Source organism: Cimex lectularius, unplaced genomic scaffold, assembly GCF_000648675.2.
Source record: "Cimex lectularius strain Harlan isolate CLEC.00 unplaced genomic scaffold, Clec_2.1 scaffold339, whole genome shotgun sequence".
Lineage (NCBI taxonomy): Eukaryota > Metazoa > Arthropoda > Insecta > Hemiptera > Cimicidae > Cimex > Cimex lectularius.
The window spans coordinates 332,969-355,892 of NW_019393118.1; the positions used below are offsets into that span (position 1 = coordinate 332,969).

Here is a 22,924-nt window from a genome sequence, read left to right on the forward strand (position 1 = left end):
AGAAGCTACAATCTATACAACAGGTCTTGGGGTACTCGCAATACGAGTGTGAATTTGAGCCTCCGGTGTTCTTCCATCGAAGAAACTCTTGTTTGAAGGGGGTTGGGACCAAATTCTGGGTCGCTGAGAACTGATCCCGCTCCTTCCATTGATGAGTGAGAGCCTATAACCTACTCGTAATGGTACGAACTTCCGTTCATAAAATATGACCGAAGATATATTTTTCTTGTTATGTATTTAGTTTGAGCATATGCCTCCGGAATCTGCAGTGTCGACTTAGCGTCCTACTATCATTCTACTAACACGACGTAAGTTTAGCAGTACTGGCGTCGATTTCTTCGATGACCCTTAAGTGAACTGTTTCACCTCTATACCCATTGAACCAAAGACTTATTCTTAACCAATTTTCTGATGGATTTGTTGTAATTGGAAATTAGGTACGCTGCAAAAGGGTTTAGGGCAGGTAGGTGTCTTATTTCCATAGATACTAGCTCCTCCGTCTTGGAGCGATCTGTTTACTAGATAAAGTCGGCATTAACTGAATTCCATTTTTCCTACTTGCTATATCGTGTATTTTGTCTGCATGAAGTTTCTCCCGAAGCTTTAATGACTCCTTTTCCGATATAGAGTAGTGTGTGAATTAAGCCTCTAGGGCCCGTTGATCTATCGGTAACAAATTCAGAAGTAAGTCTAGGGCAGAATTGCAAGTCTTCATTGCCCGAATAATGTCCAAGTACGCTAGCCTGTGAGCAGTATTGTGGACCTTAGCTAAAATGTCTAAGTCCACGAAACTACAGAAGGTTATCATTGGTTTTACGACCGCTGTGTATAACCATAGCCCTAAGCTTTTCCTACAATGGCGTTGACATCTACCAGCCCCTGAATAGTGACTCTAGTCTCTCCCTGGATGAAGACGTGTAGTGGTGGTAGTTTCAGGACGACTGCAAGGGTAACTTTGTGGGCCATCATCTTTTTCCAGTAATGTCCAGGCAGGCTAGTTTCTGAGCAGTACTGAGGATCTTGTCTTCAACGATGCCTTCGCTACCAAGCCACCGCAGGTTATCATAGGTTTTATACCGCTGTGTATACCAGCCCCTGTATAGTGGCTCTAGTCTCTCCCTGGATGAAGACGTGTAGTAGTGGTAGTTTCAGGACGACTTCAAGGGTAACTTTGTGGGCCATCATCTTTTTCCAGTAATGTCCAGGTAGGCTAGTTTCTGAGCAGTACTGAGGATCCTGTCTTCAACTCTGCCTTCGCTACCAAACCACCGCAGGTTATCATAGGTTTTACAGCGCTGTGTATAACCATAAGTCGTTGAATTTAGCCCTCAGCTTTTCCTACAAAGGCGTTTACATCTACCAGCCAATGAATAGTGACTCTAGTCTCTCCCTGGATGAAGACGTGTAGTGGTGATAGATTCAGGACGACTTCAAGGGTAACTTTGTGGGTTATCATCTTTTTCCAGTAATGTCCAGGCAGGCTAGTTTGTGAGCAGTACTGAGGATCTTGTCTTCAACTCTGCCTTCGCTACCAAACCACCGCAGGTTATCATAGGTTTTATACCGCTGTGTATACCAGCCCCTGAATGACTGTCTTGTATCAATGGATGTACAGAAAAGTTGTTTTTAAGGGTCAATAGCTCCGACAAAGAATCAGTACAGATGTCAATCGTTTCCCTGGATGGGGCTAATGTAGTTAAGCACTTAGCTATAGCTATAATCTCAGCAGTGTAGCTGCTACATATAGGTGGTAGGGTAAACATATATTGTGCATTATTATTATAAATGAAAAAGGCAGCACCTGTCCCTACATTTTTTGAGCCATCTGTAAAACATTGTGTGGGATTCGAAAAGATATCTATTATTTTATAAAATTCTTACTGTACATGTAGGGGGGAGTACTCTTCTTAGGAAATTTAGTAAGGTCTAAGACAGACGCAATGTTGGGGAAAATAGATAGGTTCGTTAACAAATGTCTCCGACGTATTCTCCGTAGCCTTCCGAGTACTCTTCTGGTAGTTTTGTCGGCTGAAGCTGGTGAACCTCCTCTGAAATGCAGGAGGATTAATCTCAGTACCGATAAAATCATAGACCTACATCATAAGGAAAATTCCTAGTTCCAAAAATTTGCCATTTGGCTCAGCTCGTTAACACGGATAGAACTGGCTTAAAAAGAATTCGCCCCCGATTGTGTCAACCTTTCTTTCCTCAATCCCAGACCTTTACCGGGTGTTCAAAAGTAGAATTCCTCCAATATACAAGATAAGTTATGAAGCTATGATTAGAAAACCTTCCTTGGTTCTGATAGAAGATTTTTCGTGTTATCCTGCAAAAGTAGGAAATAAACTATTTCAAGAATTAATAAACAATAAATTTCCCAACTTCCGTCTTGTATTCACGGATGGGTCCGGCCTTGGAGGCAAAGTAGGATGTGCCTATTACGATTGTTATTCACACCACTTCAAGAAGTTCTCTCTCCCAGACCCCTGTACCATATACTCTGCAGAAACCTTTGCCTTAAGCAATGCGTTGGACTACATACTGTGCTCAAAGGAGATTTTTAAAAGCTGCATGTTTACGGACAGTAAGAGCGCGATAATTCAGTTAAGGAATGTGCAAAGCAACTCCAAATGCGATTACTTCATGTCCGAAGAAGTTAATAATCGTCTAGATTAAAAAAAAAAGGGGGAAAAAGATGGTTTTCTGTTGGATTCGAGGACATGCAGGCATTGAAGGTCATAAGTTAAGAGTTGAAGGAACTGCCCCAGCTGACTCTGCATTACGAGTTCATATAAACCCGGCGCTTATCTTAAACAGCGCGTATTTCTCCCCGTTCTTCGGACGTACGACATCCTTCTGACGATTCTCTCGCCTTTTCTGTTCTGTAATCTTCTCTGTATGTTTTAAAGTAAATAAATCTTTTTTTCAAAACGGCCTTTGGTGTTCCAAACTTATAACTGGCGCCCGTGAACAGGTACAGCGGAAGTCCACAGATTTTAGTAAGTCCATTTGACTTATTATTTTCACGATTATTGCGCGATCAATTTCCGAACGTGAGCATTAGCTCTTAACCCGCTGTCTGAAAGAAAGAACGCTAAATTGGCCGACTTTAAAACATTAAAGTAAAGAAGAGAGAAATACATCGCAGAAAATTTCTTCCTTCTACAGGCAAATCTACAGGCAGATAACTCCTACATTGTCGGAAGAAGAAGAACCAGAGATACGTCATCAGCATGTGTGAGTAATTTTGTTATATCTCACCCTAAAACATGGATGAACAGCCGTTCAATCCGCGATGGCTCCGCGTAACCTCGACGAAGTTTCTCCTCTTGACTTAAAATCCCATTTGCTATGTGAAAGTTTTTAAGGCGGAAAATGACCGAAAGCGGTTGATCGCCTTTTATAATAATAATATATATAAAAATATAATAATAATTAAGCACGATTGAAAAAGTAACATCGATGTTGAAAACATCGAACATCGATGCCTACCTAGCGTGAACTTTGAACAGCCGTTCAATCCGCGATGGCTCCGCGTAACCTCGACGAAGTTTCTTTTCTTGACTTAAAATCCCATTTGCTATGTGAAAGTTGTTTAGGCGGAAATTGAACCAAAGCGGTTGATCGCCTTTTATAATAATAATATATATTAAAAATAATAATAATAATAATAATAATTAAGCACGATTGACAAAGTAACATCGATGTTGAAAACATGGAACATCGATGCCTACCTAGCGTGAACTTTGAACGGCCGTTCAATCCGCGATAGCTCTGTGTAACCTCGACGAAGTTTCTTTTCTTGACTTAAAATCCCATTTGCTATGTGAAAGTTTTTAAGGTGGAAAATTACCCAAAGCGGTTGATCGCCTTTTATAATAATAATAATAATAATTAAATACGATTGACAAAGTAACATCGATGTTGAAAACATCGAACATCGATGCCTACCTAGCGTGAACTTTGAACAGCCGTTCAATCCGCGATGGCTCCGCGTAACCTCGACGAAGTTTCTCCTCTTGACTTGAAATCCCATTTGCTATGTGAAAGGTTTATTAATTTGCACTCGTCCCTGTTGAAAAAGGGCCACAGGGTGAGCGATTTGCGTCAACTGGCCAGATCGGGAAATGCACGACGTCGCGGTGTAAGATTGACGTGGATCGCCTTCGTCGCGTTCTTCATTTGGAGCCTCCGGCCTTTTTTGGACGTCGTCGTCAAACAAGCCCTCGGTGTTAAATGCATCTTGCCGAACAATTACTTCGTCTGGGAGGCGACGAGGCCTCTCGCCGACTGTCGAATCTGTCAAACGGACGTTCTCTACTTGGACAACGTCACCAGAAAAGATTTCGAACCTTTCGCGTATTCCTACAGGTAAACATTTTCCTTATTTTACTCATTTTAATTTGTCTTATGTTTAAAGAGAAACTTTTCCAGGCCGATTGTGGTTCGTGACGCTGCTAAATGGTGGCCAGCCGCTTCGGACTTCGACTACGAGTTTTTCAGGGTGTTGTTCGAGGCGACTCCAGGCGCGTACGACAGCGTCGAGGACGAGTGCCAGTTTCTCAATTTTAAAACGGACCTCTACAGTCTACGCGACGTATTTCAAATGCCCGAGGAACGTGCCAACCTCTCCGCAGGCACTCGACCCTGGTACGTCGGCTGGTGAGTTGGCAACAACTTATTACCGTCTTAAACGGATTATCCAAAATCCCTACTCGAATCTTCATTTGATAACATTTATTTATTTTAAACGTACAAATAGGGCTTTATGCCACCTTACGTGTATTTATATTAGAAAGAAATTATAATAACAATCTTACAATTAATTAAGGTTTTCAGTTGAGATAAAAAAGTCAATGGCACGTGCGGGATTCGAACCCACGATCTTCGGCTTGATACACCACTTGAGCTATTATGACCTCGGACACCAACCTCCCATCTCAACCACACCTTTTGAATTTTCCCTCCTTTTTGCCATTTTTATCTCAACTGAAAACCTTAATTAATTGTAAGATATTAATTGGTCAAGCGGACCACGAAACTAGTGAATATAATAACAATAATAAAACAGAAAATAAAACATACAAAACAATAATAGCTATAATACAGAGTGGACACTGAAGGACTTGATTGATCCAGTGACTATAAAAAAAGGGTTTAATATTTTTTACATTAGTTTTAAATTTTTACCTTTTTTAAGAAAAAATTATACATAGTATTTCAGGCCCAATTCAACTTCAAAATTTCAAATACGACCCTATACATCCTGACTCATTAAGGGATTTTTTATGCTGAAAACAAGGTGCAATCAGAATTTAAATTGATCAAAAAATGAGTTATGGCAAAAAGAAAACGAGAAAAAAATAATTTCGATGATGAGCTGATTATTTTACTGTATGTTCGTGAAAATCCAAATTCCTCTCTCCAAAATGTTGGAACGGTTTTTCAAAAAATAAAATTAGAAATGTACCCCGGACTTACTATTTTCAGCTGTATCTCTCTCATCTTGTCCAGGGACTTCGGGACTCTGATTATGACAGGTTATAGCCAAAAGTTAAAAAAAATCACATTTGCCTGCCTTGCAATGATTTGCTCTTTTTAACAGCTCTTCACTACTGCTCAGAACGAAAGAGTCAAGGGAGATGGATTGACAAGTCATTTTTTACTGTGCCACGGTTCTTCAACTGAGGTTGCTGGGTTATGATTGGCGTAGGCGCTGTTTTTGAAATGGCCCGACAGAAAATAAGCAAGAGGAGTTAAATCGGGTGACCGAGGAGACCAAAAGATCAGGCCATGAGGTCCTATCCACCTATCCCAGAAGTGACAAATCAAATGTCTCACCTGCAAAGAATTGTGTGCGGGGCACCCATCAAGCTGGAGAATCAATGGTGCAATCAGATGTTAAACTGTTCAAAAAATGACAAAATTATGGTAAAAAGAAAGCGGCAGCATAATTTGGACAAGGAGCTGAATATTTTATCGTTTGTTCGCCAAAATCTGAATTCCTCTCTCTGAAATGTGGGAGGGTTTTAGGCTTTTCAATAAAATTTCAATAAAGCTGTATCGCTTTCATCTTGTCTAGGGACTTCAGGTCTCTGATTATGACAGGTTATGGCAAAAAGTAAAAAAAAAAAAAAATCACATTTGCCTGCCTTGCAATGATTTTCTCTTTTTAACAGCTATTCACCAATGCTCAGAGTGAAAGAGTCAAGGGAGATGGATTGACAAACATTTTCTATCCTTAGCCTCAGTTCTTCAACTGAGGTTGCTCGTTATGATTGTCGTAGACACTCTGTTTTAAATGGCCCGACAGAAAATAGTCAAGTGGAGTTAAATAAGATGACTGAGGTGACCAACAGAACGGGCCATGAGTTCCTATCCATATCCCAGAAGATTGATTCACATAACCTCTCACTTGCAAAATGTGTGCGGGGCATCCATCAATCTTTTTCAGCGTAAAAAATCCTTTAAAATAATGTGTCAGGATGTATAGGGCCGTATTGTAAATTTTGAATTTGAACTGGGCCTGATGTAGCCTGTATAATTTCTCAACGCTCCGTGTGTATTAAGCCTTTAGGCGTAATCAACGTTTATGTTGATTGAAGAAATTGTGGAAGAGCTTAGTGTTGACCAGTATTCATTGTTCGTCATCTGGAGCAAATCGGTAAAGAAGCTTGACAAGTAGAGATTTATTCATTTTACCAAGTGGGTATGAATTAACCAAAGCCCAAAGAAATTGACTCTTTGAAATTTGTACGTCTCTACAGTTGTGCCACCAAAATGATTTCTTGATCGAATCATCACGTGCATGAGAAATGGATCCTGTACAGTAACAGCAGTTGGACAGTTCCTGAAACCAAATCTGCACCCAAAAACAGTTATGGTGATTGTTTGGTGGTGTACTGCTGGAATTGTTCGCTATAATTTCCTGAATTAGGGTGAAACTATCACAGCAGAGAATTATTGACAAAATGCATGGGAAATTGCAATGCCTGTCCAGCATTGGTATCCATACAGGGCTGACTCTTCTTTACGATAACACCAGGCCACATGCCACAATACCAACCGTGCGAAACTTAAGGACTTAAGATATGAAACCTTACTGCACCCTCCATATTTACCCGAATCTCGCCTACAGACTTCCAGTTTTTTAAGCATTTTGATCATTCTTGAGGGATAAAATTTTTAGAGAATGCCAAAAACGCCTTCCAAGACTTAATTGTGAGTCAAAATTAATATTTTTATGCCAGTAGAAAGCTACCATTAGATTAGCTAATTAGATTAAATCGAGATTTATTATATTATTATAGTGAATCTGTAGGTGAGCTTGTAAATAGGAAATAATGTACTTAATAATGAACGAGAGTGCCTAGGTTTGCATGATTAGAGCTGTAATGACCTGAGTTGTTGATGAAGATTGTTGGCAGTCCCTTGAGCCTAAGTTCACCGGATGAGGCCGAGGTGTGCCCCGGTCCTCAAAAACACCAAATTGTTTGAGAAGTCATAAGCTCAGTCGTATGTTTATGAAGAGTTGTGCTCGTCTAGTTAACCTTGAATTATTTGTGATACATAGAGCTAAAGCTTTGTTTTTTACCTCTAATGATTCCACCTTCAAGAGCAGCAAGAACGTTATCTATTGGGTTGTAAAATAAGACCATAGGATTTTTCAATAATTCGACTTTATCACAATTGTGTGTAGATACAATGTTTATTTAGTTATCAGTGTTTACCCACTCTGCAAAGGGATTAGTTACCGTGTTTTTATTTGTCAATTTCGTTTGAGATCTTCTATTTTTACAAGGTGTTCATTATTATTTTTTTTAATAAATTAATTTATTTTTCTATTTTTATTTTGTTTTATTTTTGTAATTACAACCTCAGACATCTAGGAAAATTTGGGATGATACTTTAGGAGAAAGCACTGTATTTAATTGGTTTTCTCGGTTCAGAAGAGGAAATTTTTATTTTGAGTACACGAAGAGCTCTGGTCATCCTTCAACCATTGTTGATGCCTTAGTCACTCGAATGCGTGAAATTCCTTACCATAAAAATTTTATAATGTGCAAGAAAAACTGTGAAACATGCAAAACCCAATCATTTTAGATTTTACGTAAAAACTGATGAAAAAAAAGCTTTTTTTAAATCAACTCCTAGCCCAACACCTCTGTGCATTATTCAATCCACTCCCAGACATCCAAGACCTCCACCATTCTGAAAAAATCCTTAATGAACTTGACGAACCATTACCTCTCTCCTTCCTTCCAAATCCTTTCTCCCCTAAAGAAGCCAAGCAGGCCATCCTAAAAGAAATGTCCAGGTTACGACCTAATCACTCCCATCATCCTATCCCAACTAACTAAAAAAGTCATTATCTTTACAACCTACCTATTCAACGCTGAACTCGTACAACCCATTTCCCCACCTGCTGGAAATTTTCTTCCATCAGGATTCTCCCAAAACCTAAGAAACCAAATCACCTTCCTAGCTCCTACCGACCCATCAGTCTTTTGCCCATTATTGGCAAAATACTGGAAAAGCTCCTATTGAACCGCTTGACCAAGGAAATTCCTACAAACACGATTCTCCATCACCAATTCGGCTTTCGGAGTTGCCACTCAACTGTACAACAAGCACATCGCATAATCGACGTTATTTCCACATCCCTTGAGGTAAAACAGTATTGCCCAGTGTTCTTGGATATACACCAAGCCTTTGACCGAGTAAGGCACTCTGGGCTGCTATGGAAGCTCAAGAACATCCTACCAGCAACCTATTACCTTATCCTAAAATCCTATCTTAACGATCGTTACTTCCAAGTATCACACAAAAATTCATTGTCTCCTATCCATCCTATTCTTGCAGGTGTCCCCCAGGGTAGCGTGCTCGCTCCTTTCCTTTATTCAATTTATACCTCCGACCTACCTACGCAACCTAACACTATCACCTTCACCTTTGCCGATGATACCGCAATCCTTTCTCCTGATAAAGATCCTGTCACTGCTTCCCGTAATCTTCAAAATCACCTAAACACCCTAGAATGCTGGCTCCGTCGGTGGAGAATCAAGATCAACGAAACCAAATCAACGAACATAATATTTACTCTAAACAAGAAAACACTCCCACCAGTATACCTCAACAACGTCCCCATCCCAATTGCGAACCATGTACGATACCTCGGACTCTTCCTGGACAAACGACTGACGTGGAACCCCCATACACGACTTAAACGCACAGACTGTAATATACGATTTTTCATGCTTAAACGACTACTCGACAGACGATCAAAACTCTCACTAATAAACAAAAGAAAACTTTACATTGCCCTCCTGGCCCCCATTTGGACATACGGACTTGAACTTTACGGTACTGCTAAGCGTTCCAACCTCAATAGAATCCAATCCCTTCAATCTAAAATCCTCAGAACAATAGTACAAGCCCCTTTCTGTGTATCCAATCACACTATCCATACCGACCTAAATGTCCCTTTTATTATAAAACGTTTCATTCCAAACTACTCCATCATCCGAACCTGTTCGTCAAAAACCTGTCATCCACCACATTACCTAATAATCCCAACAGAAGACTGAAGCATCGGTGGCCCTGCGACAACCTTAAGAATTGACATCGGTCTCCTACGATGGAGTACATGGTAACATTTCCATTCTATCATTGAATTTTTTGGGAATTTCATAACCAAGATATTTTCTAAAAACATCTTTTATTTTGTCATAAATTAGAATCCCTTGCTCGTTTTTAACCTTGTCCAATGTTTTTCTAACGTCTTCAACGAGTTTTATTTAGTCGCTTAAACTCCTCGAACTTTTCACTACATTCACAATGGCCAAAATCGATTTTACATTAACCACAGATTGTGCTTTGTCATCAATCTGAAATACCAATTTTTTAAATTTGAAAAAGTTGTCACAGTATAATAATGCTGCTTCCAGCTAAGTTTGCTTAGTGTCATTACAGCTTCAGAAGGACTGACAATTCATAATGGGTTTTTTATTGACAAGCCTGATTATCGGCGATAAGCTTTAAAAAAATTTCTGTTGCCTTTATTTACTAGATGGGATATCAAGAATTTTTATTATTTTTATTATTAATTAATATTTAAAAGTTACCATTTACAATTTTAAGGGGGTGAAAAATAAAATATGCTTCATGTAATTATTTCTAAAATAGTCTGCAGCCCTGTTTTTTAAACCTTGACGTGTGCAACATTGCATTACAAATTGAAACAAAAGTTCAGCTGAGGTCTCGAGGTAGATCATGTAGTTAGGCGTGAAAGAAGGGAGGTGATAAATTTTACGGATAAAATAGCGTTGTAGAGATTCAATTGTTTCATAGTGCTGGAAACCCCAAGCCTGGGAAGTATAGGACATAATCGAGCGGCAAACAGCCAAAAACAGCTTGTATTTGCTGCACACCGGGACAAGATTATTGGAAGTGAATTTAGCCCAAATTGAATTCAATGCATATTTGCAATATGAGTTTTTCGCTTGAGATGACCATTGAGTGAAAGTTTAGGGGTGAGAATTAGGCCCAAATATTTATACTCACTGACTGTTTCAATGCGAGAGCCATTAAAATACCAGCGTTCATTAGCCGCAAGCCTGCCTCCCCTACGAAAAACCATAATTTTGGATTTGTTTAGGTTGATCAAAAGATTCCATTTATTACAGTAAGTCTCTAAGGCATTAATATTTTTTTTGCAGGGTAACCGGTGAGTCTGACAGAATCACAATATCGTCCGCATACAAAAGAGTCTTTATTTCAATATTTCCATAGCGTATACCGTACTCAAGACAATCAGGGAGATCGTCGAGGAAAAGGGAGAATAATAAAGGACTCAAGTTACATCCCTGTCTAACCCCTGAGTTAGACTAATTCAAATTTATTGACCCTTATTGTTTATGTAAATTTATTTGTAAATTGGAGGAGGCCATTAATTTATTTTTCATTTAGTACTTAATCATTTAATGTATTGATTTGAATTTTTTAAAGAAATAATTGATTTCGTCTATAAGCGGAGAAAGCTTGGCAGTAATGCGATTAAAATTTATTCGTTATTATTATTTTTTTTTTTTTTTTTATTAAGGAGCAACTGCCATGCAGATGTTTTAAAGACAATGCGGAAATTCTACGAGAAGCCACACTTCCTTCCCGAAGACGCTGAGCACTCGCACGTCGATTTCGTCTTCATGGGATACCAGAAGGGCGCATACATGCACGTAAGACACATAAAATGACATCATCCGATCGTTAGAATTAAAGCTCGATTTTCAACAGCTGGACTACATAAGCAGGCTGATGTGGCAGGCGCAGCTACGCGGGCACAAAACCTGGCGACTCAATCCACCGCCGGAATGCGAGGACATTTGCCCGAGTCATACATTCACCGTAAAACCTGGTGATATTAGTGAGTATATTTTATTTTTTTTAATTTGTTGTCAATTATTTAATATAAATATATTTTTTTAATTTTTAGTTCTTCTTGACACAAGACAATGGTACCATGATACTTACATCAAGGATGGTGAGTTCTCGTTAACAGTTAGTTCTGACTATGGTTAATGCCAGTTTTTACTTTTTAATTTATTTGTATATACTAATATTTTTAAATGTTTTTATTGATAGTTTATTTAAATTTTTATTAGGCATTTTTAACTTTTGACTGTATTCCCTTATAACGTTCCTAATTTTTATGTATATTTATTTGTTTTTAATTTCTGTATTTTTTGTGTGATATTGTATTGATCTCGATGTTTTGGACTTCTACGAACATCCTGATCTGCCTGTTCTTTTTATAAATAATTTTTAATCCTTCTGTGGATGCTACAATGCACCTTTTTATAACTGGAAGCTGGATATATACAAATTTCCTCAGGCAAATCAACGAAAGTGTTTTATTTAAACTAACTGGATACAGTATTGAGATGTTCTACTGCTACATAGACAAAGAGAATTAATAATAAACTTTAAATGTCTTGTAAAGAAATTAATTAGGAGAGGGAGAAAATGCAGTTTTATATTACTTACACAGTTGCTAAGAATAATGTCGTCTACACTTGACGTACATCCATGAGAATGTATAACTTATGCACTTTATCAGGATTCGATCGAATTCGCATGGCTTATATGTAGAGATAATTTGACATCTCCCTCCTAAAGTTTTAATATTTTATTACAACTTATTTTATTAAAATTTGTCTGCCAGCTTTCGTTCGGCTCTTGTCGCCTTGTTATCAAACCGTAGATTGCCCAATAGAAAGGAAAAGTGTTTGCGAGTCATAATCGCTCAGATAAATTCTTCTCTGGACATGTCAGACCAATATTTTTTTTTTTTTTGCATCAGCTGATTGCCAGAGCCACTTGCAACATCATATAGTAATGTACAATTTGTTCAAAATAACAATTAAAAACAACAATAGCAAATAAATAAATGAATTAATACAATAATAAATTATAACTATTATTTTAGTATAATCATAATCTTTTGTTTATATTCTTCAAGAAGTCCTCTATTGTAGAGATCAGCTCGATAGAACAGGAGCTTATTATCTTAAGAGTATCCTACCATATTTCCCATTATGTTTTTTATAGCACTTAGCATCTTCTTCCGTTTCTCTTCGTAAAGTGCACACAGAACAATTATATGTTTCAATGCTACCACATGTGCACTTATCGTCTTGTACCTGGTTTATCTTTTCTAAATAATATTAACAGACACTGTGACTGGATCAACCTGCATGTCGCTTTTTTTAATATTGATTGTTGAAATGTCAGGAAACATTTTTTTATACAGCAGCCCCTTACCTCTCTCACTATTGAGTCTGCCAACTATTCATGCCTCTCGCCTTGGCCATTGGATACTAGTCATGGTATGGTAATCCGATATTAAATAATGTTGGTTCTCTGGTTGCTTCTCTCCCTAACGAATCCGCTTTTTAATTTCCATAAATTCCACAGTGAGCTGCAATCCAAAACAAGAGGAGTTTTATTTCTTCTCATTTCGACAATTAAGTTCCTTATTTGTAGTAATACGTAATTGTTTAATTTTTTTGCATTGACTGATTTAATCGCCTCCTAGGAACTTTTGGAATCCGTTATTATTATCACTGTTGATTTATCGGAAGTATTTGAGCGGGCATAAAGTAGGGCCTCCTTAATTGCTTGAAGCTCACAGATAAAGGCTGATGCCTCATCCGGTAACCTAATCTTTCGTCCATACTTCTTCTTTGGGTCATAAAAGCCGCATCCCGATTTCCCAAAGCGCCCCCTTCGAGTCGTCTGAGAATAGCACAAGAGATTAAGCATCTAGCTGTACTTTGGTAGTACTCTATTGGCTGGAATCGACCTTCCCGTCTTTTTCTAATTCATTGAGGGCTGATTCTATGTCGTACCGGCGAAGTACTCTGTTCCGCTCTGGTATTTGGCTGAGGGGAAGGAGAGTAATTCTCCGCTTTAATGCCATTTCTGTGTTTCCTTTCGACATCGGTAGGAAGTAATAGTCTGGGGTTCGCATTGCACACTCTGGGGCCACTTTTAGTCCCCGCTGCAGGGTTATATTGGTCACTCCGTTCTTTCTGCACTGCATCATGAGCACCGTGGGTTCCGGCAGACTATATGCATTCTGCATCCCAAATCTAAGCCGAGTGGTACTGAGGGTTCAGCACCTTCCACTTGCATTTTTCCGCCCCTCTGCCATCTTCTTGCAAGAATAGGGCACTGAAACAGGCCGGCTGAGGATGACGAATTACTGGAAATTCTGCCAGACATACCCATATTTGCGCCCGTCTGTACCTCCTCACATCCCGTTTGTCCAATATGGCATAATACTCACGATCCTTCAATATCAGGAAGTAATCAGCATAGTCCTCTAGGATGACTGGCTTCTTCAAAATCTCATCCTGCACTGGCTGCAACTCGACAGAATACAACTTGAAGCTCCCTTGGTGGCCACGCCGTGCACTTCCATCATCTGATAGTATCGTTTTCCGTCCGCTGGGCTGGTTCCTGCCAACAAACTCAACTCCAGAGATAGAACAGAGTCCACGGTCTTGAGTATTTCTCTCAATTCCCATGGAGACAATAGTAATTGACTTATCATCCCCTGTGAAACGGCCTCTATCCCCCGGTACAGGTTCTTTAATTCTAACGCAGCTTTAAGGACTGAGATCTCTAGTTTGCATAAATTGGTTGCCAAGGAGAGGGTAGCATTGAGAAACAATGATAAGGCAGAAACTTCGATCTAAACGAAGATGAGTCGTCTCCATGTCCTCTCGCAGTATGCCAGTCAGTTGTGCTATTTTGCATGTGTTGGTCTCTGCCTGTCATCCCACCGTCCGGGCAAACGTGACTTGTTCCTTGGACAAATGTACTAAGGTTCCCTGAATGCGGTCTAATTTGGAGAGGTATGCCTGTAGGTCTTCCAGATCGTCGGCGCCAGGATTACCGAAAATCACTCTTATGATCTTGCCTCCTATGTTCAAGAGCTCTCTTCACCTTACCGACAGGCAACAAATCCTTCAGCGCGAGCGTAGCTTTGGTTACTTCGATCACCATATGACTCGTTCTTCTCGTTTCCCCTCCGTAGCTCCTAAGTGACGGAACCTGATGAATGGATTCCATAAAAACCATCTCCGTGGCTTCCACAGTTTCCTCCAGGGATACGGCGTGCCATAAAGTCACATTGACCTCAGTAACACCTGCAATCAAAACGACAAATTAGCACTCTTGCTCTTTGGCACTTTGGCCCTACTTCGCAAAAAATAGGGAGATCGATGAAATTCTTTGCCAGATTCGCAGTGTTCAGCGACGCAAGTCTCATCGGATGGATCATTATTTAGAAATGATTCGCCCTTTGTCCAGCTGAAAAGAAAGCCTCTATATCTGGGGATAGAGACAGTGGAGTGTCGCTTTACGTTGACTCGCGTCGTCTCCTTCTTCGATGAATTCTGAGACAGGAAGCGGTTGACAGGACACTTTGTTGTGGTTTTTTGGCTGAATTCCGCTCCTCGGCCCATCCATCCAGGCACATGAGCAGTACCTTGTCCGGCCCCTCCAGGCTGAAGGTCCATGTGTCTCTCTCCTCATTCCATAGTCACAGTGGGAGTCATCTGCGTAGACCACTCCCTGGCACCGCTGCTGCATTACTTCGGTGTCCCCGAAGAAGGCAGTACTCACCCAGGAAGGGTCCTGCGAGACACCAGAGGGATTGTGGTTCAGACGATGGGGCGGCTACCTCGAACCTCCGGAGCTCCTTTCCCTCACTGCGGCTTAGTAGTCTCGTGATTCACTGACTAGAAGATAGTCCATCGATGTCAATTCTACCCGAGTCCGCCTTCGAGTAACCACGTCAATCCAAGGTAAATTGTCCCACCGTACAGCCGTAATCGTGAGTAGTTGGCTCGTACTGGTATCTCTACAACTAGATGCATTCTTCCGGCCGCCTCCACTCCAGTCACCTCCGCCTGGTGAAGTGCAAGCAAGGAAAGCCCCAAAGGCAAACCTTCCCGGATCTCCTGATTATGCCTCGTGGAGAAATCAGAGAGCAACTCACCTCCCCCGTGCTGCCCGGTCTAGCCCAACCCCTATTTCTTCTAACTCTAATAAGGCCTGAGTGCCGCGGATTCCAAGTTCCTAAGCCCGTGAAACATAAATAAGGAAAGATTGAACAACTGAAACTTCTTCCTCACCGTTTGATTTAGCCTCCCCAGTCACACCGCCTCTGAACGGAGGTACGTGCGGAGGCAGTGGAGATAGCCTGTTCATGGCAGCCTCCGTTTCCATTCTGCTGTCCTGCAGTAGGACAGCTGATTCTCCAACAAGTGCAACATTTCGCCCTGTCGGCTCTCCAAGTCTCGAATGGCGGTGTCGAACCTTTCCAGTTCATCACTGCCGGGGGTCCCGAACAGGACTTTCAGCCCTTTTCTGCCCAGATTGAGAAGACCACTCTAATGGCGGAGTCGGTTCCCGACCCCCCAGACTGCTGCCCCTCCCTCCCTGAGGTTGTTCGCGAGCTCCCTAAGCATTGCTATCTCGGGCTGCATCACTCCTCCAAATGAGGCATCAGCTCGTCATGCAAGACCTTTATTTTCTTTCTCAGATCGTGGTTCCTTGAACCACACTGCTCACTTCCACACCGACCACTATACTCCAGTGACTGGATGCCATAGCTACCTCATCGAGAGAGAGATATGCATACCTCCCTCATTCGCCAACCCGCGATCCGTCAGCAGAAGTAGGCGGATCACGCACATCGCCTCTGTAACAGGCAGAATGCTCTTAGTCTTGATGATCTAGTCGGTTTGCGTTCCCCCACCACCCACTCAGGGTCTCACCTTTCCCCCGCCCCCACTCTAAGCCGGTTACCTCTTCCCCTAGTATTCTTTGCTGCAAATTCTTCCAGGATTCCCGGGCGGCCAATGCCGTCCGTCTAGGAGACCGCCCACTTTCCTCCAGATTTCTGTCCTGGATCGTCCCGCTCTCCGACGCGATCTCAACTTCATCGGCTGTCCTAATAGCTTCTTCCTCGGAATCGCTGGCCTCGGACTCCCTTTGCCCACTTGGTCCTTCATCCTCATCGCTAGAGATGATTCCGTTTACCCCCCCCCCATTCCTCGCTATCTGAATTCCTTGCCTCCCAAAGCCGTTTCCTTCTCCGGGCGCTGGCCTTCGGTGTTCTTGACTCTTCTCCCGTCCGGAGCGGCCTTCCCGGCTTCCACGGTTTGGTTCTGGCTTAAGGCGGTTGATGTGTACAATCATCCGCTTCCCCTCATCTAGTTCTAGCTCATATTTCACTTCACCTTGCTTCTGGAACTCGGAAGTAGCCCCGCCAAGGGCACGAAAACTTCTTGCTGATTCCAGCCTTGAGGAGGTGCAGGAGCACCCAGTCCCGTTCCTGAAACTGGCGAGTCCTTCGCCTCCTATTTACGGCTTCCCCCTCTGATCTCCATCCTCTCTGTTGGCACGGTCTGCTGAGTCTTTGCTCCAGGCTGACCACGAACTCATCTAGCTCTTCGTGCTCCGTACCCGTGTTCTCTCATGCCCGGCGGAGCCGCCGCGCATCACGCGAACTCGCGCTCCATTTTGAAACTGTTATAATAGTCTGTTTTGAACCGACATAGGAGTTGGCTGTACTTTAAGTAGTTTGGGTTGCAGTTTCGGGGCGGTGTTGAACCTTATGGTTTTGGGTTGGTGTTTTGGTTTTCTCCCCTAGATGCGTTTGGAAAATTATATAATTGATTAAAATATTTAAATTTTGGTGGAGGGTTCAATTTAGCAATTGGTTCAGTTAGGAAAAGTTTGAACAAAGGGTATCGGAAGACATTCGTTAAAATATTCAAAGTCTGATTAAGATTCGTCGGATTTCTGGTCCTCATTTAGAGATCCTACTGGTTCTCGAAGGGCTGTGAGGAGTGCGCTTAAGGTCACATTTCTGGCCTACTCTATAAGTGTTTGCCTAAATGAGAAACTGATTTTTGAATTAAGTAATTTTGAGATTCCCTGTATGTTTTGTTTTCACGAAAAAATCAAACAGATTCGTTCAATTATTCTGTAGTTATGCTTTTAGTGTATCCAGTTGTTGTTTTTTTACAATGAATTAAAAATGTTTACTTAGAGTACGAAGACAAATTCACGACGATAAAAATAATTATTTGTGCTTCCAGTTGGTGTTTGTTTACATTTAATTAAAACTGTTCAGTTAAGAGTACGAGGACAAATTCACGAGAATGAAAATAGTTATTTGCGCATCCAACTGTTTACAATTATTTTATTTGTTTAATTATTTTGCAAACCATAGCCTCGAAAGGTTCTGTTTTTCTATTCTTTAAAATTACTCTAAACCTCCTTTTTTGTCTTTTCAAAATGTTTGGAGCGTTTTGTACCCGCTTATCGGTTTTTTTTTCACCTACAAGGCTTCATCCCTGATCTCTTGTTTTTATCCGCTTATGTTTTTTGATGCTTGAATTTCCATCTCTTTGAAAAGAGCCAGCCCCCCTTCCTGCTATATATTTTGGACATTCCATTAACGCGTTCCATAGTTTCCGATTCGACGCAAAATTGGCAGGCCGGAGAGTCCACAGCGTTTATTTTATTTAAATAGTGGTTGCAGATGCCATAGTTTTTCGTTGGAACTGCTTCGAGCCAACGGATGTTGCGGTGGTAAGGAGCCATCTCTATGTTAATGTGAACCTAAGGGTGTGATAAAGTTGCGGTTGATCTTGGAACGCTCACAAGCTTTGCACCCATTGGCGGATCTATTCATCTTAGGCCAGATAATTGTCTTTGCCCTTTTTCTAGTTTTTCAAACCCAGAATGCCCTCATGTAATAGTTCAGCATGTTTTGCCGGCGTGCTTTTGGTACTACCACTCTGTTATTAAACAACAGTCCTTCAAAAGTTCTACAACCTGACTTGTGGCATAACGGAGCTGTCCATTTAGCTTTTTTTAGGTTTGACCAACTGTGAGGATAGTTACAACGGTGTGATACAAGTATTCAGAAATAAGAACGGAACAGAACCTCTGTATGTTTATTGTACAGAGACAAAAATTCTTTAAACATACAAAGTACATTATCCGCCGTTTTGTCTGATAAGCGATAAGCGTCCTCCCACTATTTACAAATATACGATCCTCACAAAATTTTCCCCTCTCAAAAAAACAGAAAAAAAAACAATAGTAAAAATAATAGCGTTGTACAAATTTCTAGGAGTAGGAGGACAAAAAAAACCTCTGTTAGATAATACTAAGAAAAACAAATGTTCAAATATTTTGGTCTTCTTGTAATCTTCCAGGGCTAGTGTGCGCCTTCTCTACTCCTCCCGTCGTCCTTTCCGGGTTGAAACGCATGAAAATTCAGTCTAGAAGATCTGGAGAGATCCTCTTCGTCAGCCCTTGACAGTATCGGTGTTTGTTGTCGTGGTGCACAACTCGCCCCACTCAGCACAGGCTTCTTGGACTAACCCGTACGATCCCCGGTCTCTCAGAAGACTTCATGAAAGTTGAGGGAGGGTGGATAAGATGTATGTGTTCGCTCCATAACAGTAAATTGCTTCTATTGGTATCATTGTCACTAGAAAACTCTGGACGCCTCATTGTGGGTCAAAAAGGTTGGAATATTCTGGAGTTATATATGTATATATAAGAAGATTTAATTAGGTGTTGTGCGACGCGCAGACAGAGAACAACTGAATAAAGTTCTTCTGTCAATCTAGTTCTTGATAAATTTCTCGGTTAAGACTGTGACCATTTAATATATAATTTANCAGTCTTAACCGAGAAATTTATCAAGAACTAGATTGACAGAAGAACTTTATTCAGTTGTTCTCTGTCTGCGCGTCGCACAACACCTAATTAAATCTTCGGAACCGGAAATCGGAAAGGAGGGGTGAGCCAATGAGTGCCCACGCCTTCCTCCACCTCTCAGGGCACCGTTTTTTGGTTGCAGCGACCAAAGGCGGTGACACCACAGTCACATAAAGGGCTGCCTTTAAGTATGTACTTATGCAGCTTTTCTGCAAAATCTCCATGTCCTGAAAGAAGTTGCGACATATAATGATCAATTTCTATATGCTTCATTTTTATTCTTTCTTCAACGCTGGGAAGGATCTGATACGGGTAGCGACTTTTCGTTGAGGCGTCCCAACGCCGCTGCCACTGCGTGGTCATCCATTGAGTTACTTCTGATTCATTTCCTACGGGGATACATACGCTATTTCCCATTTCGTGCGTGCAAGTCTCGCTTGGTGATCTTTTTTTTTTTTTTTTTTTTTTTTTTTTTTTTTTTTTTTTTTTTTTTTTTTTTTTTTTTTTTTTTTTTTTTTTTTTTTTTTTTTTTTTTTTTTTTTTTTTTTTTTTTTTTTTTTTTTTTTTTTTTTTTTTTTTTTTTTTTTTTTTTTTTTTTTTTTTTTTTTTTTTTTTTTTTTTTTTTTTTTTTTTTTTTTTTTTTTTTTTTTTTTTTTTTTTTTTTTTTTTTTTTTTTTTTTTTTTTTTTTTTTTTTTTTTTTTTTTTTTTTTTTTTTTTTTTTTTTTTTTTTTTTTTTTTTTTTTTTTTTTTTTTTTTTTTTTTTTTTTTTTTTTTTTTTTTTTTTTTTTTTTTTTTTTTTTTTTTTTTTTTTTTTTTTTTTTTTTTTTTTTTTTTTTTTTTTTTTTTTTTTTTTTTTTTTTTTTTTTTTTTTTTTTTTTTTTTTTTTTTTTTTTTTTTTTTTTTTTTTTTTTTTTTTTTTTTTTTTTTTTTTTTTTTTTTTTTTTTTTTTTTTTTTTTTTTTTTTTTTTTTTTTTTTTTTTTTTTTTTTTTTTTTTTTTTTTTTTTTTTTTTTTTTTTTTTTTTTTTTTTTTTTTTTTTTTTTTTTTTTTTTTTTTTTTTTTTTTTTTTTTTTTTTTTTTTTTTTTTTTTTTTTTTTTTTTTTTTTTTTTTTTTTTTTTTTTTTTTTTTTTTTTTTTTTTTTTTTTTTTTTTTTTTTTTTTTTTTTTTTTTTTTTTTTTTTTTTTTTTTTTTTTTTTTTTTTTTTTTTTTTTTTTTTTTTTTTTTTTTTTTTTTTTTTTTTTTTTTTTTTTTTTTTTTTTTTTTTTTTTTTTTTTNCTCTGGACCTCGACGGCGTCGATGTGTGCCTGCCATCTCAACTTTTCATCGAACAGGAGGCCGAGGAACCGCACCTTCTCCACGTACCTCACGGGTGTGCCCCTCAGGCAGAGTTGAGGGTGGTTATGGGGCCTCCTCAATCTGCAAAAGTGAACACACACCGTTTTCGAAGTGGAAAAGGTAACCCCGGTTTCCTCGGCTATAGCAGCCACATGGTTTATCGCCGACTGCATCCACTCTTCCGCTTCTTCTTCGGTCGCGACAGGGATCGATGGCGTCCGCCCGTTTTTGATTTCCCATTTGGCGCAGAGCGCCCTCGCCTTTAAGTCAACAGGAGGCCTACCGTCTTAGCCCTATTTGTTGTACTGTTCCTAAGCCGTTGCCGGCTCTTTACAGTATTTTTTGGCTTTGCTTCTGTATTGCTTTTTTATTAACGACGGAAGCGTGCGAACTTGGGGGTCAGAGAGAATGTGTCCAAAAAAAAAAAAAAAATAAATAAATAAATAAATAATTATCCATCTTCCCGTCCCACCACCACGGGTCCGCCCGGGACACTGTTCCTAAGCCGTTGTTCGGCTCTCTACAGCGCCCAAGCGGTCGGTGCGGCAGAACAAGGAAAAAAAAAATTACTACTATAATAATAATAAAAATAAAAGGACACATTCCTCTCCCCACTCCTGTTCTTTTTGTACTCTGAAAACGGTCGCATCTCCATTCCACCTGCCGAGCTCTTCGTCACTATTATTAGTGTCCGGGATGGGCCTCGCGGAGGCGGCTCGTAGGGATATAATAATTCAGGTGGAGGAGGCATCGTATATTCTTCGTTAGTTGTATTGTATTCTCTTGTTCCCTTTACTTGTTTTTCTTGTTGCTTCCTGTTTTTCTTCTTTTGTGGGCCCACACATTCACTAACATACACTAGCACACGCGCGCGAACACACAAATCACAGTCACGATACGATTAAAAAAAAAAATTAATAATAATAATAATAATAATAATAATAAATGAATAAAATAAAATAAATTAATTAAATAAATAAGAAAAATAAATAAGAAAATTTGCCCCACCACCACGGGTCCGCCCAGGACACTGTTCCTAAGCCGATATTCGGCTCTCTACAGCGCCCAAGCGGTCGGTGCGGCAGAACAAAGGAGGGAAGAAAAAAAAAAAAAATCCATCTTCCCGTCCCACCACCACGGGTCCGCCCGGGACACTGTTCCTAAGCCGTTATTCGGCTCTCTACAGCGCCCAAGCGGTCGGTGCGGCAGAACAAAGGAAAAAAAAAATCCATCTTCCCGTCCCACCACCACGGGTCCGCCCGGGACACTGTCCCTAAGCCGTTATTCGGCTCCCTACAGCGCCCAAGCGGTCGGTGCGGCAGAACAAAGGAAAAAAAANTGGTTGGGTCTTTAATCTTATTTCTTTTCATAAGATTCGTAAGCTGCGCGCTTTTCCCAACCTTTTTCTTCCTGGAGACCACTTCACTCCAGGTCTCCGCTGTTGGTGTTTCTTTCTGTCGCTGTTGTGTTTTCTTATTTTCCACTTTCTGCAATGGTGATGATTGCTCCGTGGGTTTTTTGTTGTCCATTATAGATACTACTCTGCGCAGTTCATCCAGAGCGGATGTAATCTTGCTTTCTTCTACCGAAGAAGAAAGCTGGGCATTTTGTATGCAAACTGTCTGGATTATACCCAACAGCTTGCTAACCCTTTCGCTTACAAACTGCGCAGCAGGTTTAGTGCACTTGTTGCTGGGGTCGATTAAGTACTGATTAATTTCAGTACAGAGTCCAAGAGCATCTGAGCATGTTTTTTCATGCCCAGCGCTCAGGGGGACCGACCGAACCCCAGACACAAAGGAGGCATCACCATTACTGAGTTCTGCCATTTACAGTGTCTATAATTGTCACTCACTGATGGGGAGGGAGAATGAGGTCAAAAAGAGATAATAAATGAGGGCAATGAGGCATTAAAGATCTAGGAGCGGAAAAAGGGATGGCAACTGAAAATGAAGAATTCACTAAATGGGAAGGAGAGAGGCTAAAGATGTCAAAAGAGAAATGACAATTTAAACGAAGAATAAAAGGTAGAAATGAAGGGACAGGAGAAGAGATGACAAGATGACAATCAAAATGAATAAAGGAATGAAGTTTAAAGGCCTGGAGTTGAATAATAATATAATCATGAAGTGAAACAGGAAAAGATGCCAACAGAAAATAATGAAGCAAGTAAAAATGACAGAAAAGGTAAGGTGAACAATAAGTGAAAAAAAAAAAAAAAGGAGAGAGCAGGGAAGGGTGGGATGACAAAAGATGTCAGGAAGAGGAGTAAGT

At 39.9% G+C, this 22,924-nt stretch overlaps 1 protein-coding gene across 2 annotated transcripts in view; it reads left to right on the forward strand.

The window, feature by feature from the left end:
• Positions 1 to 3,944: 3,944 nt before the first annotated feature.
• LOC106662927 overlaps positions 3,945 to 22,924 on the forward strand; it is a 36,357-nt gene continuing 17,377 nt past the window's right edge. The window contains exons 1-5 of one of the 2 annotated variants that reach the window (XM_024229899.1): positions 3,945 to 4,371; positions 4,435 to 4,650; positions 11,102 to 11,234; positions 11,293 to 11,422; positions 11,492 to 11,539. In XM_024229899.1, the coding sequence (XP_024085667.1) occupies positions 3,986 to 4,371; positions 4,435 to 4,650; positions 11,102 to 11,234; positions 11,293 to 11,422; positions 11,492 to 11,539 (913 nt within the window). In that variant the 5' untranslated portion in view covers positions 3,945 to 3,985. Of the gene's footprint in view, positions 4,372 to 4,434; positions 4,663 to 11,101; positions 11,235 to 11,292; positions 11,423 to 11,491; positions 11,540 to 22,924 lie in introns of both variants that reach the window. The other variant, XM_014387383.2, reaches the window with a different exon arrangement.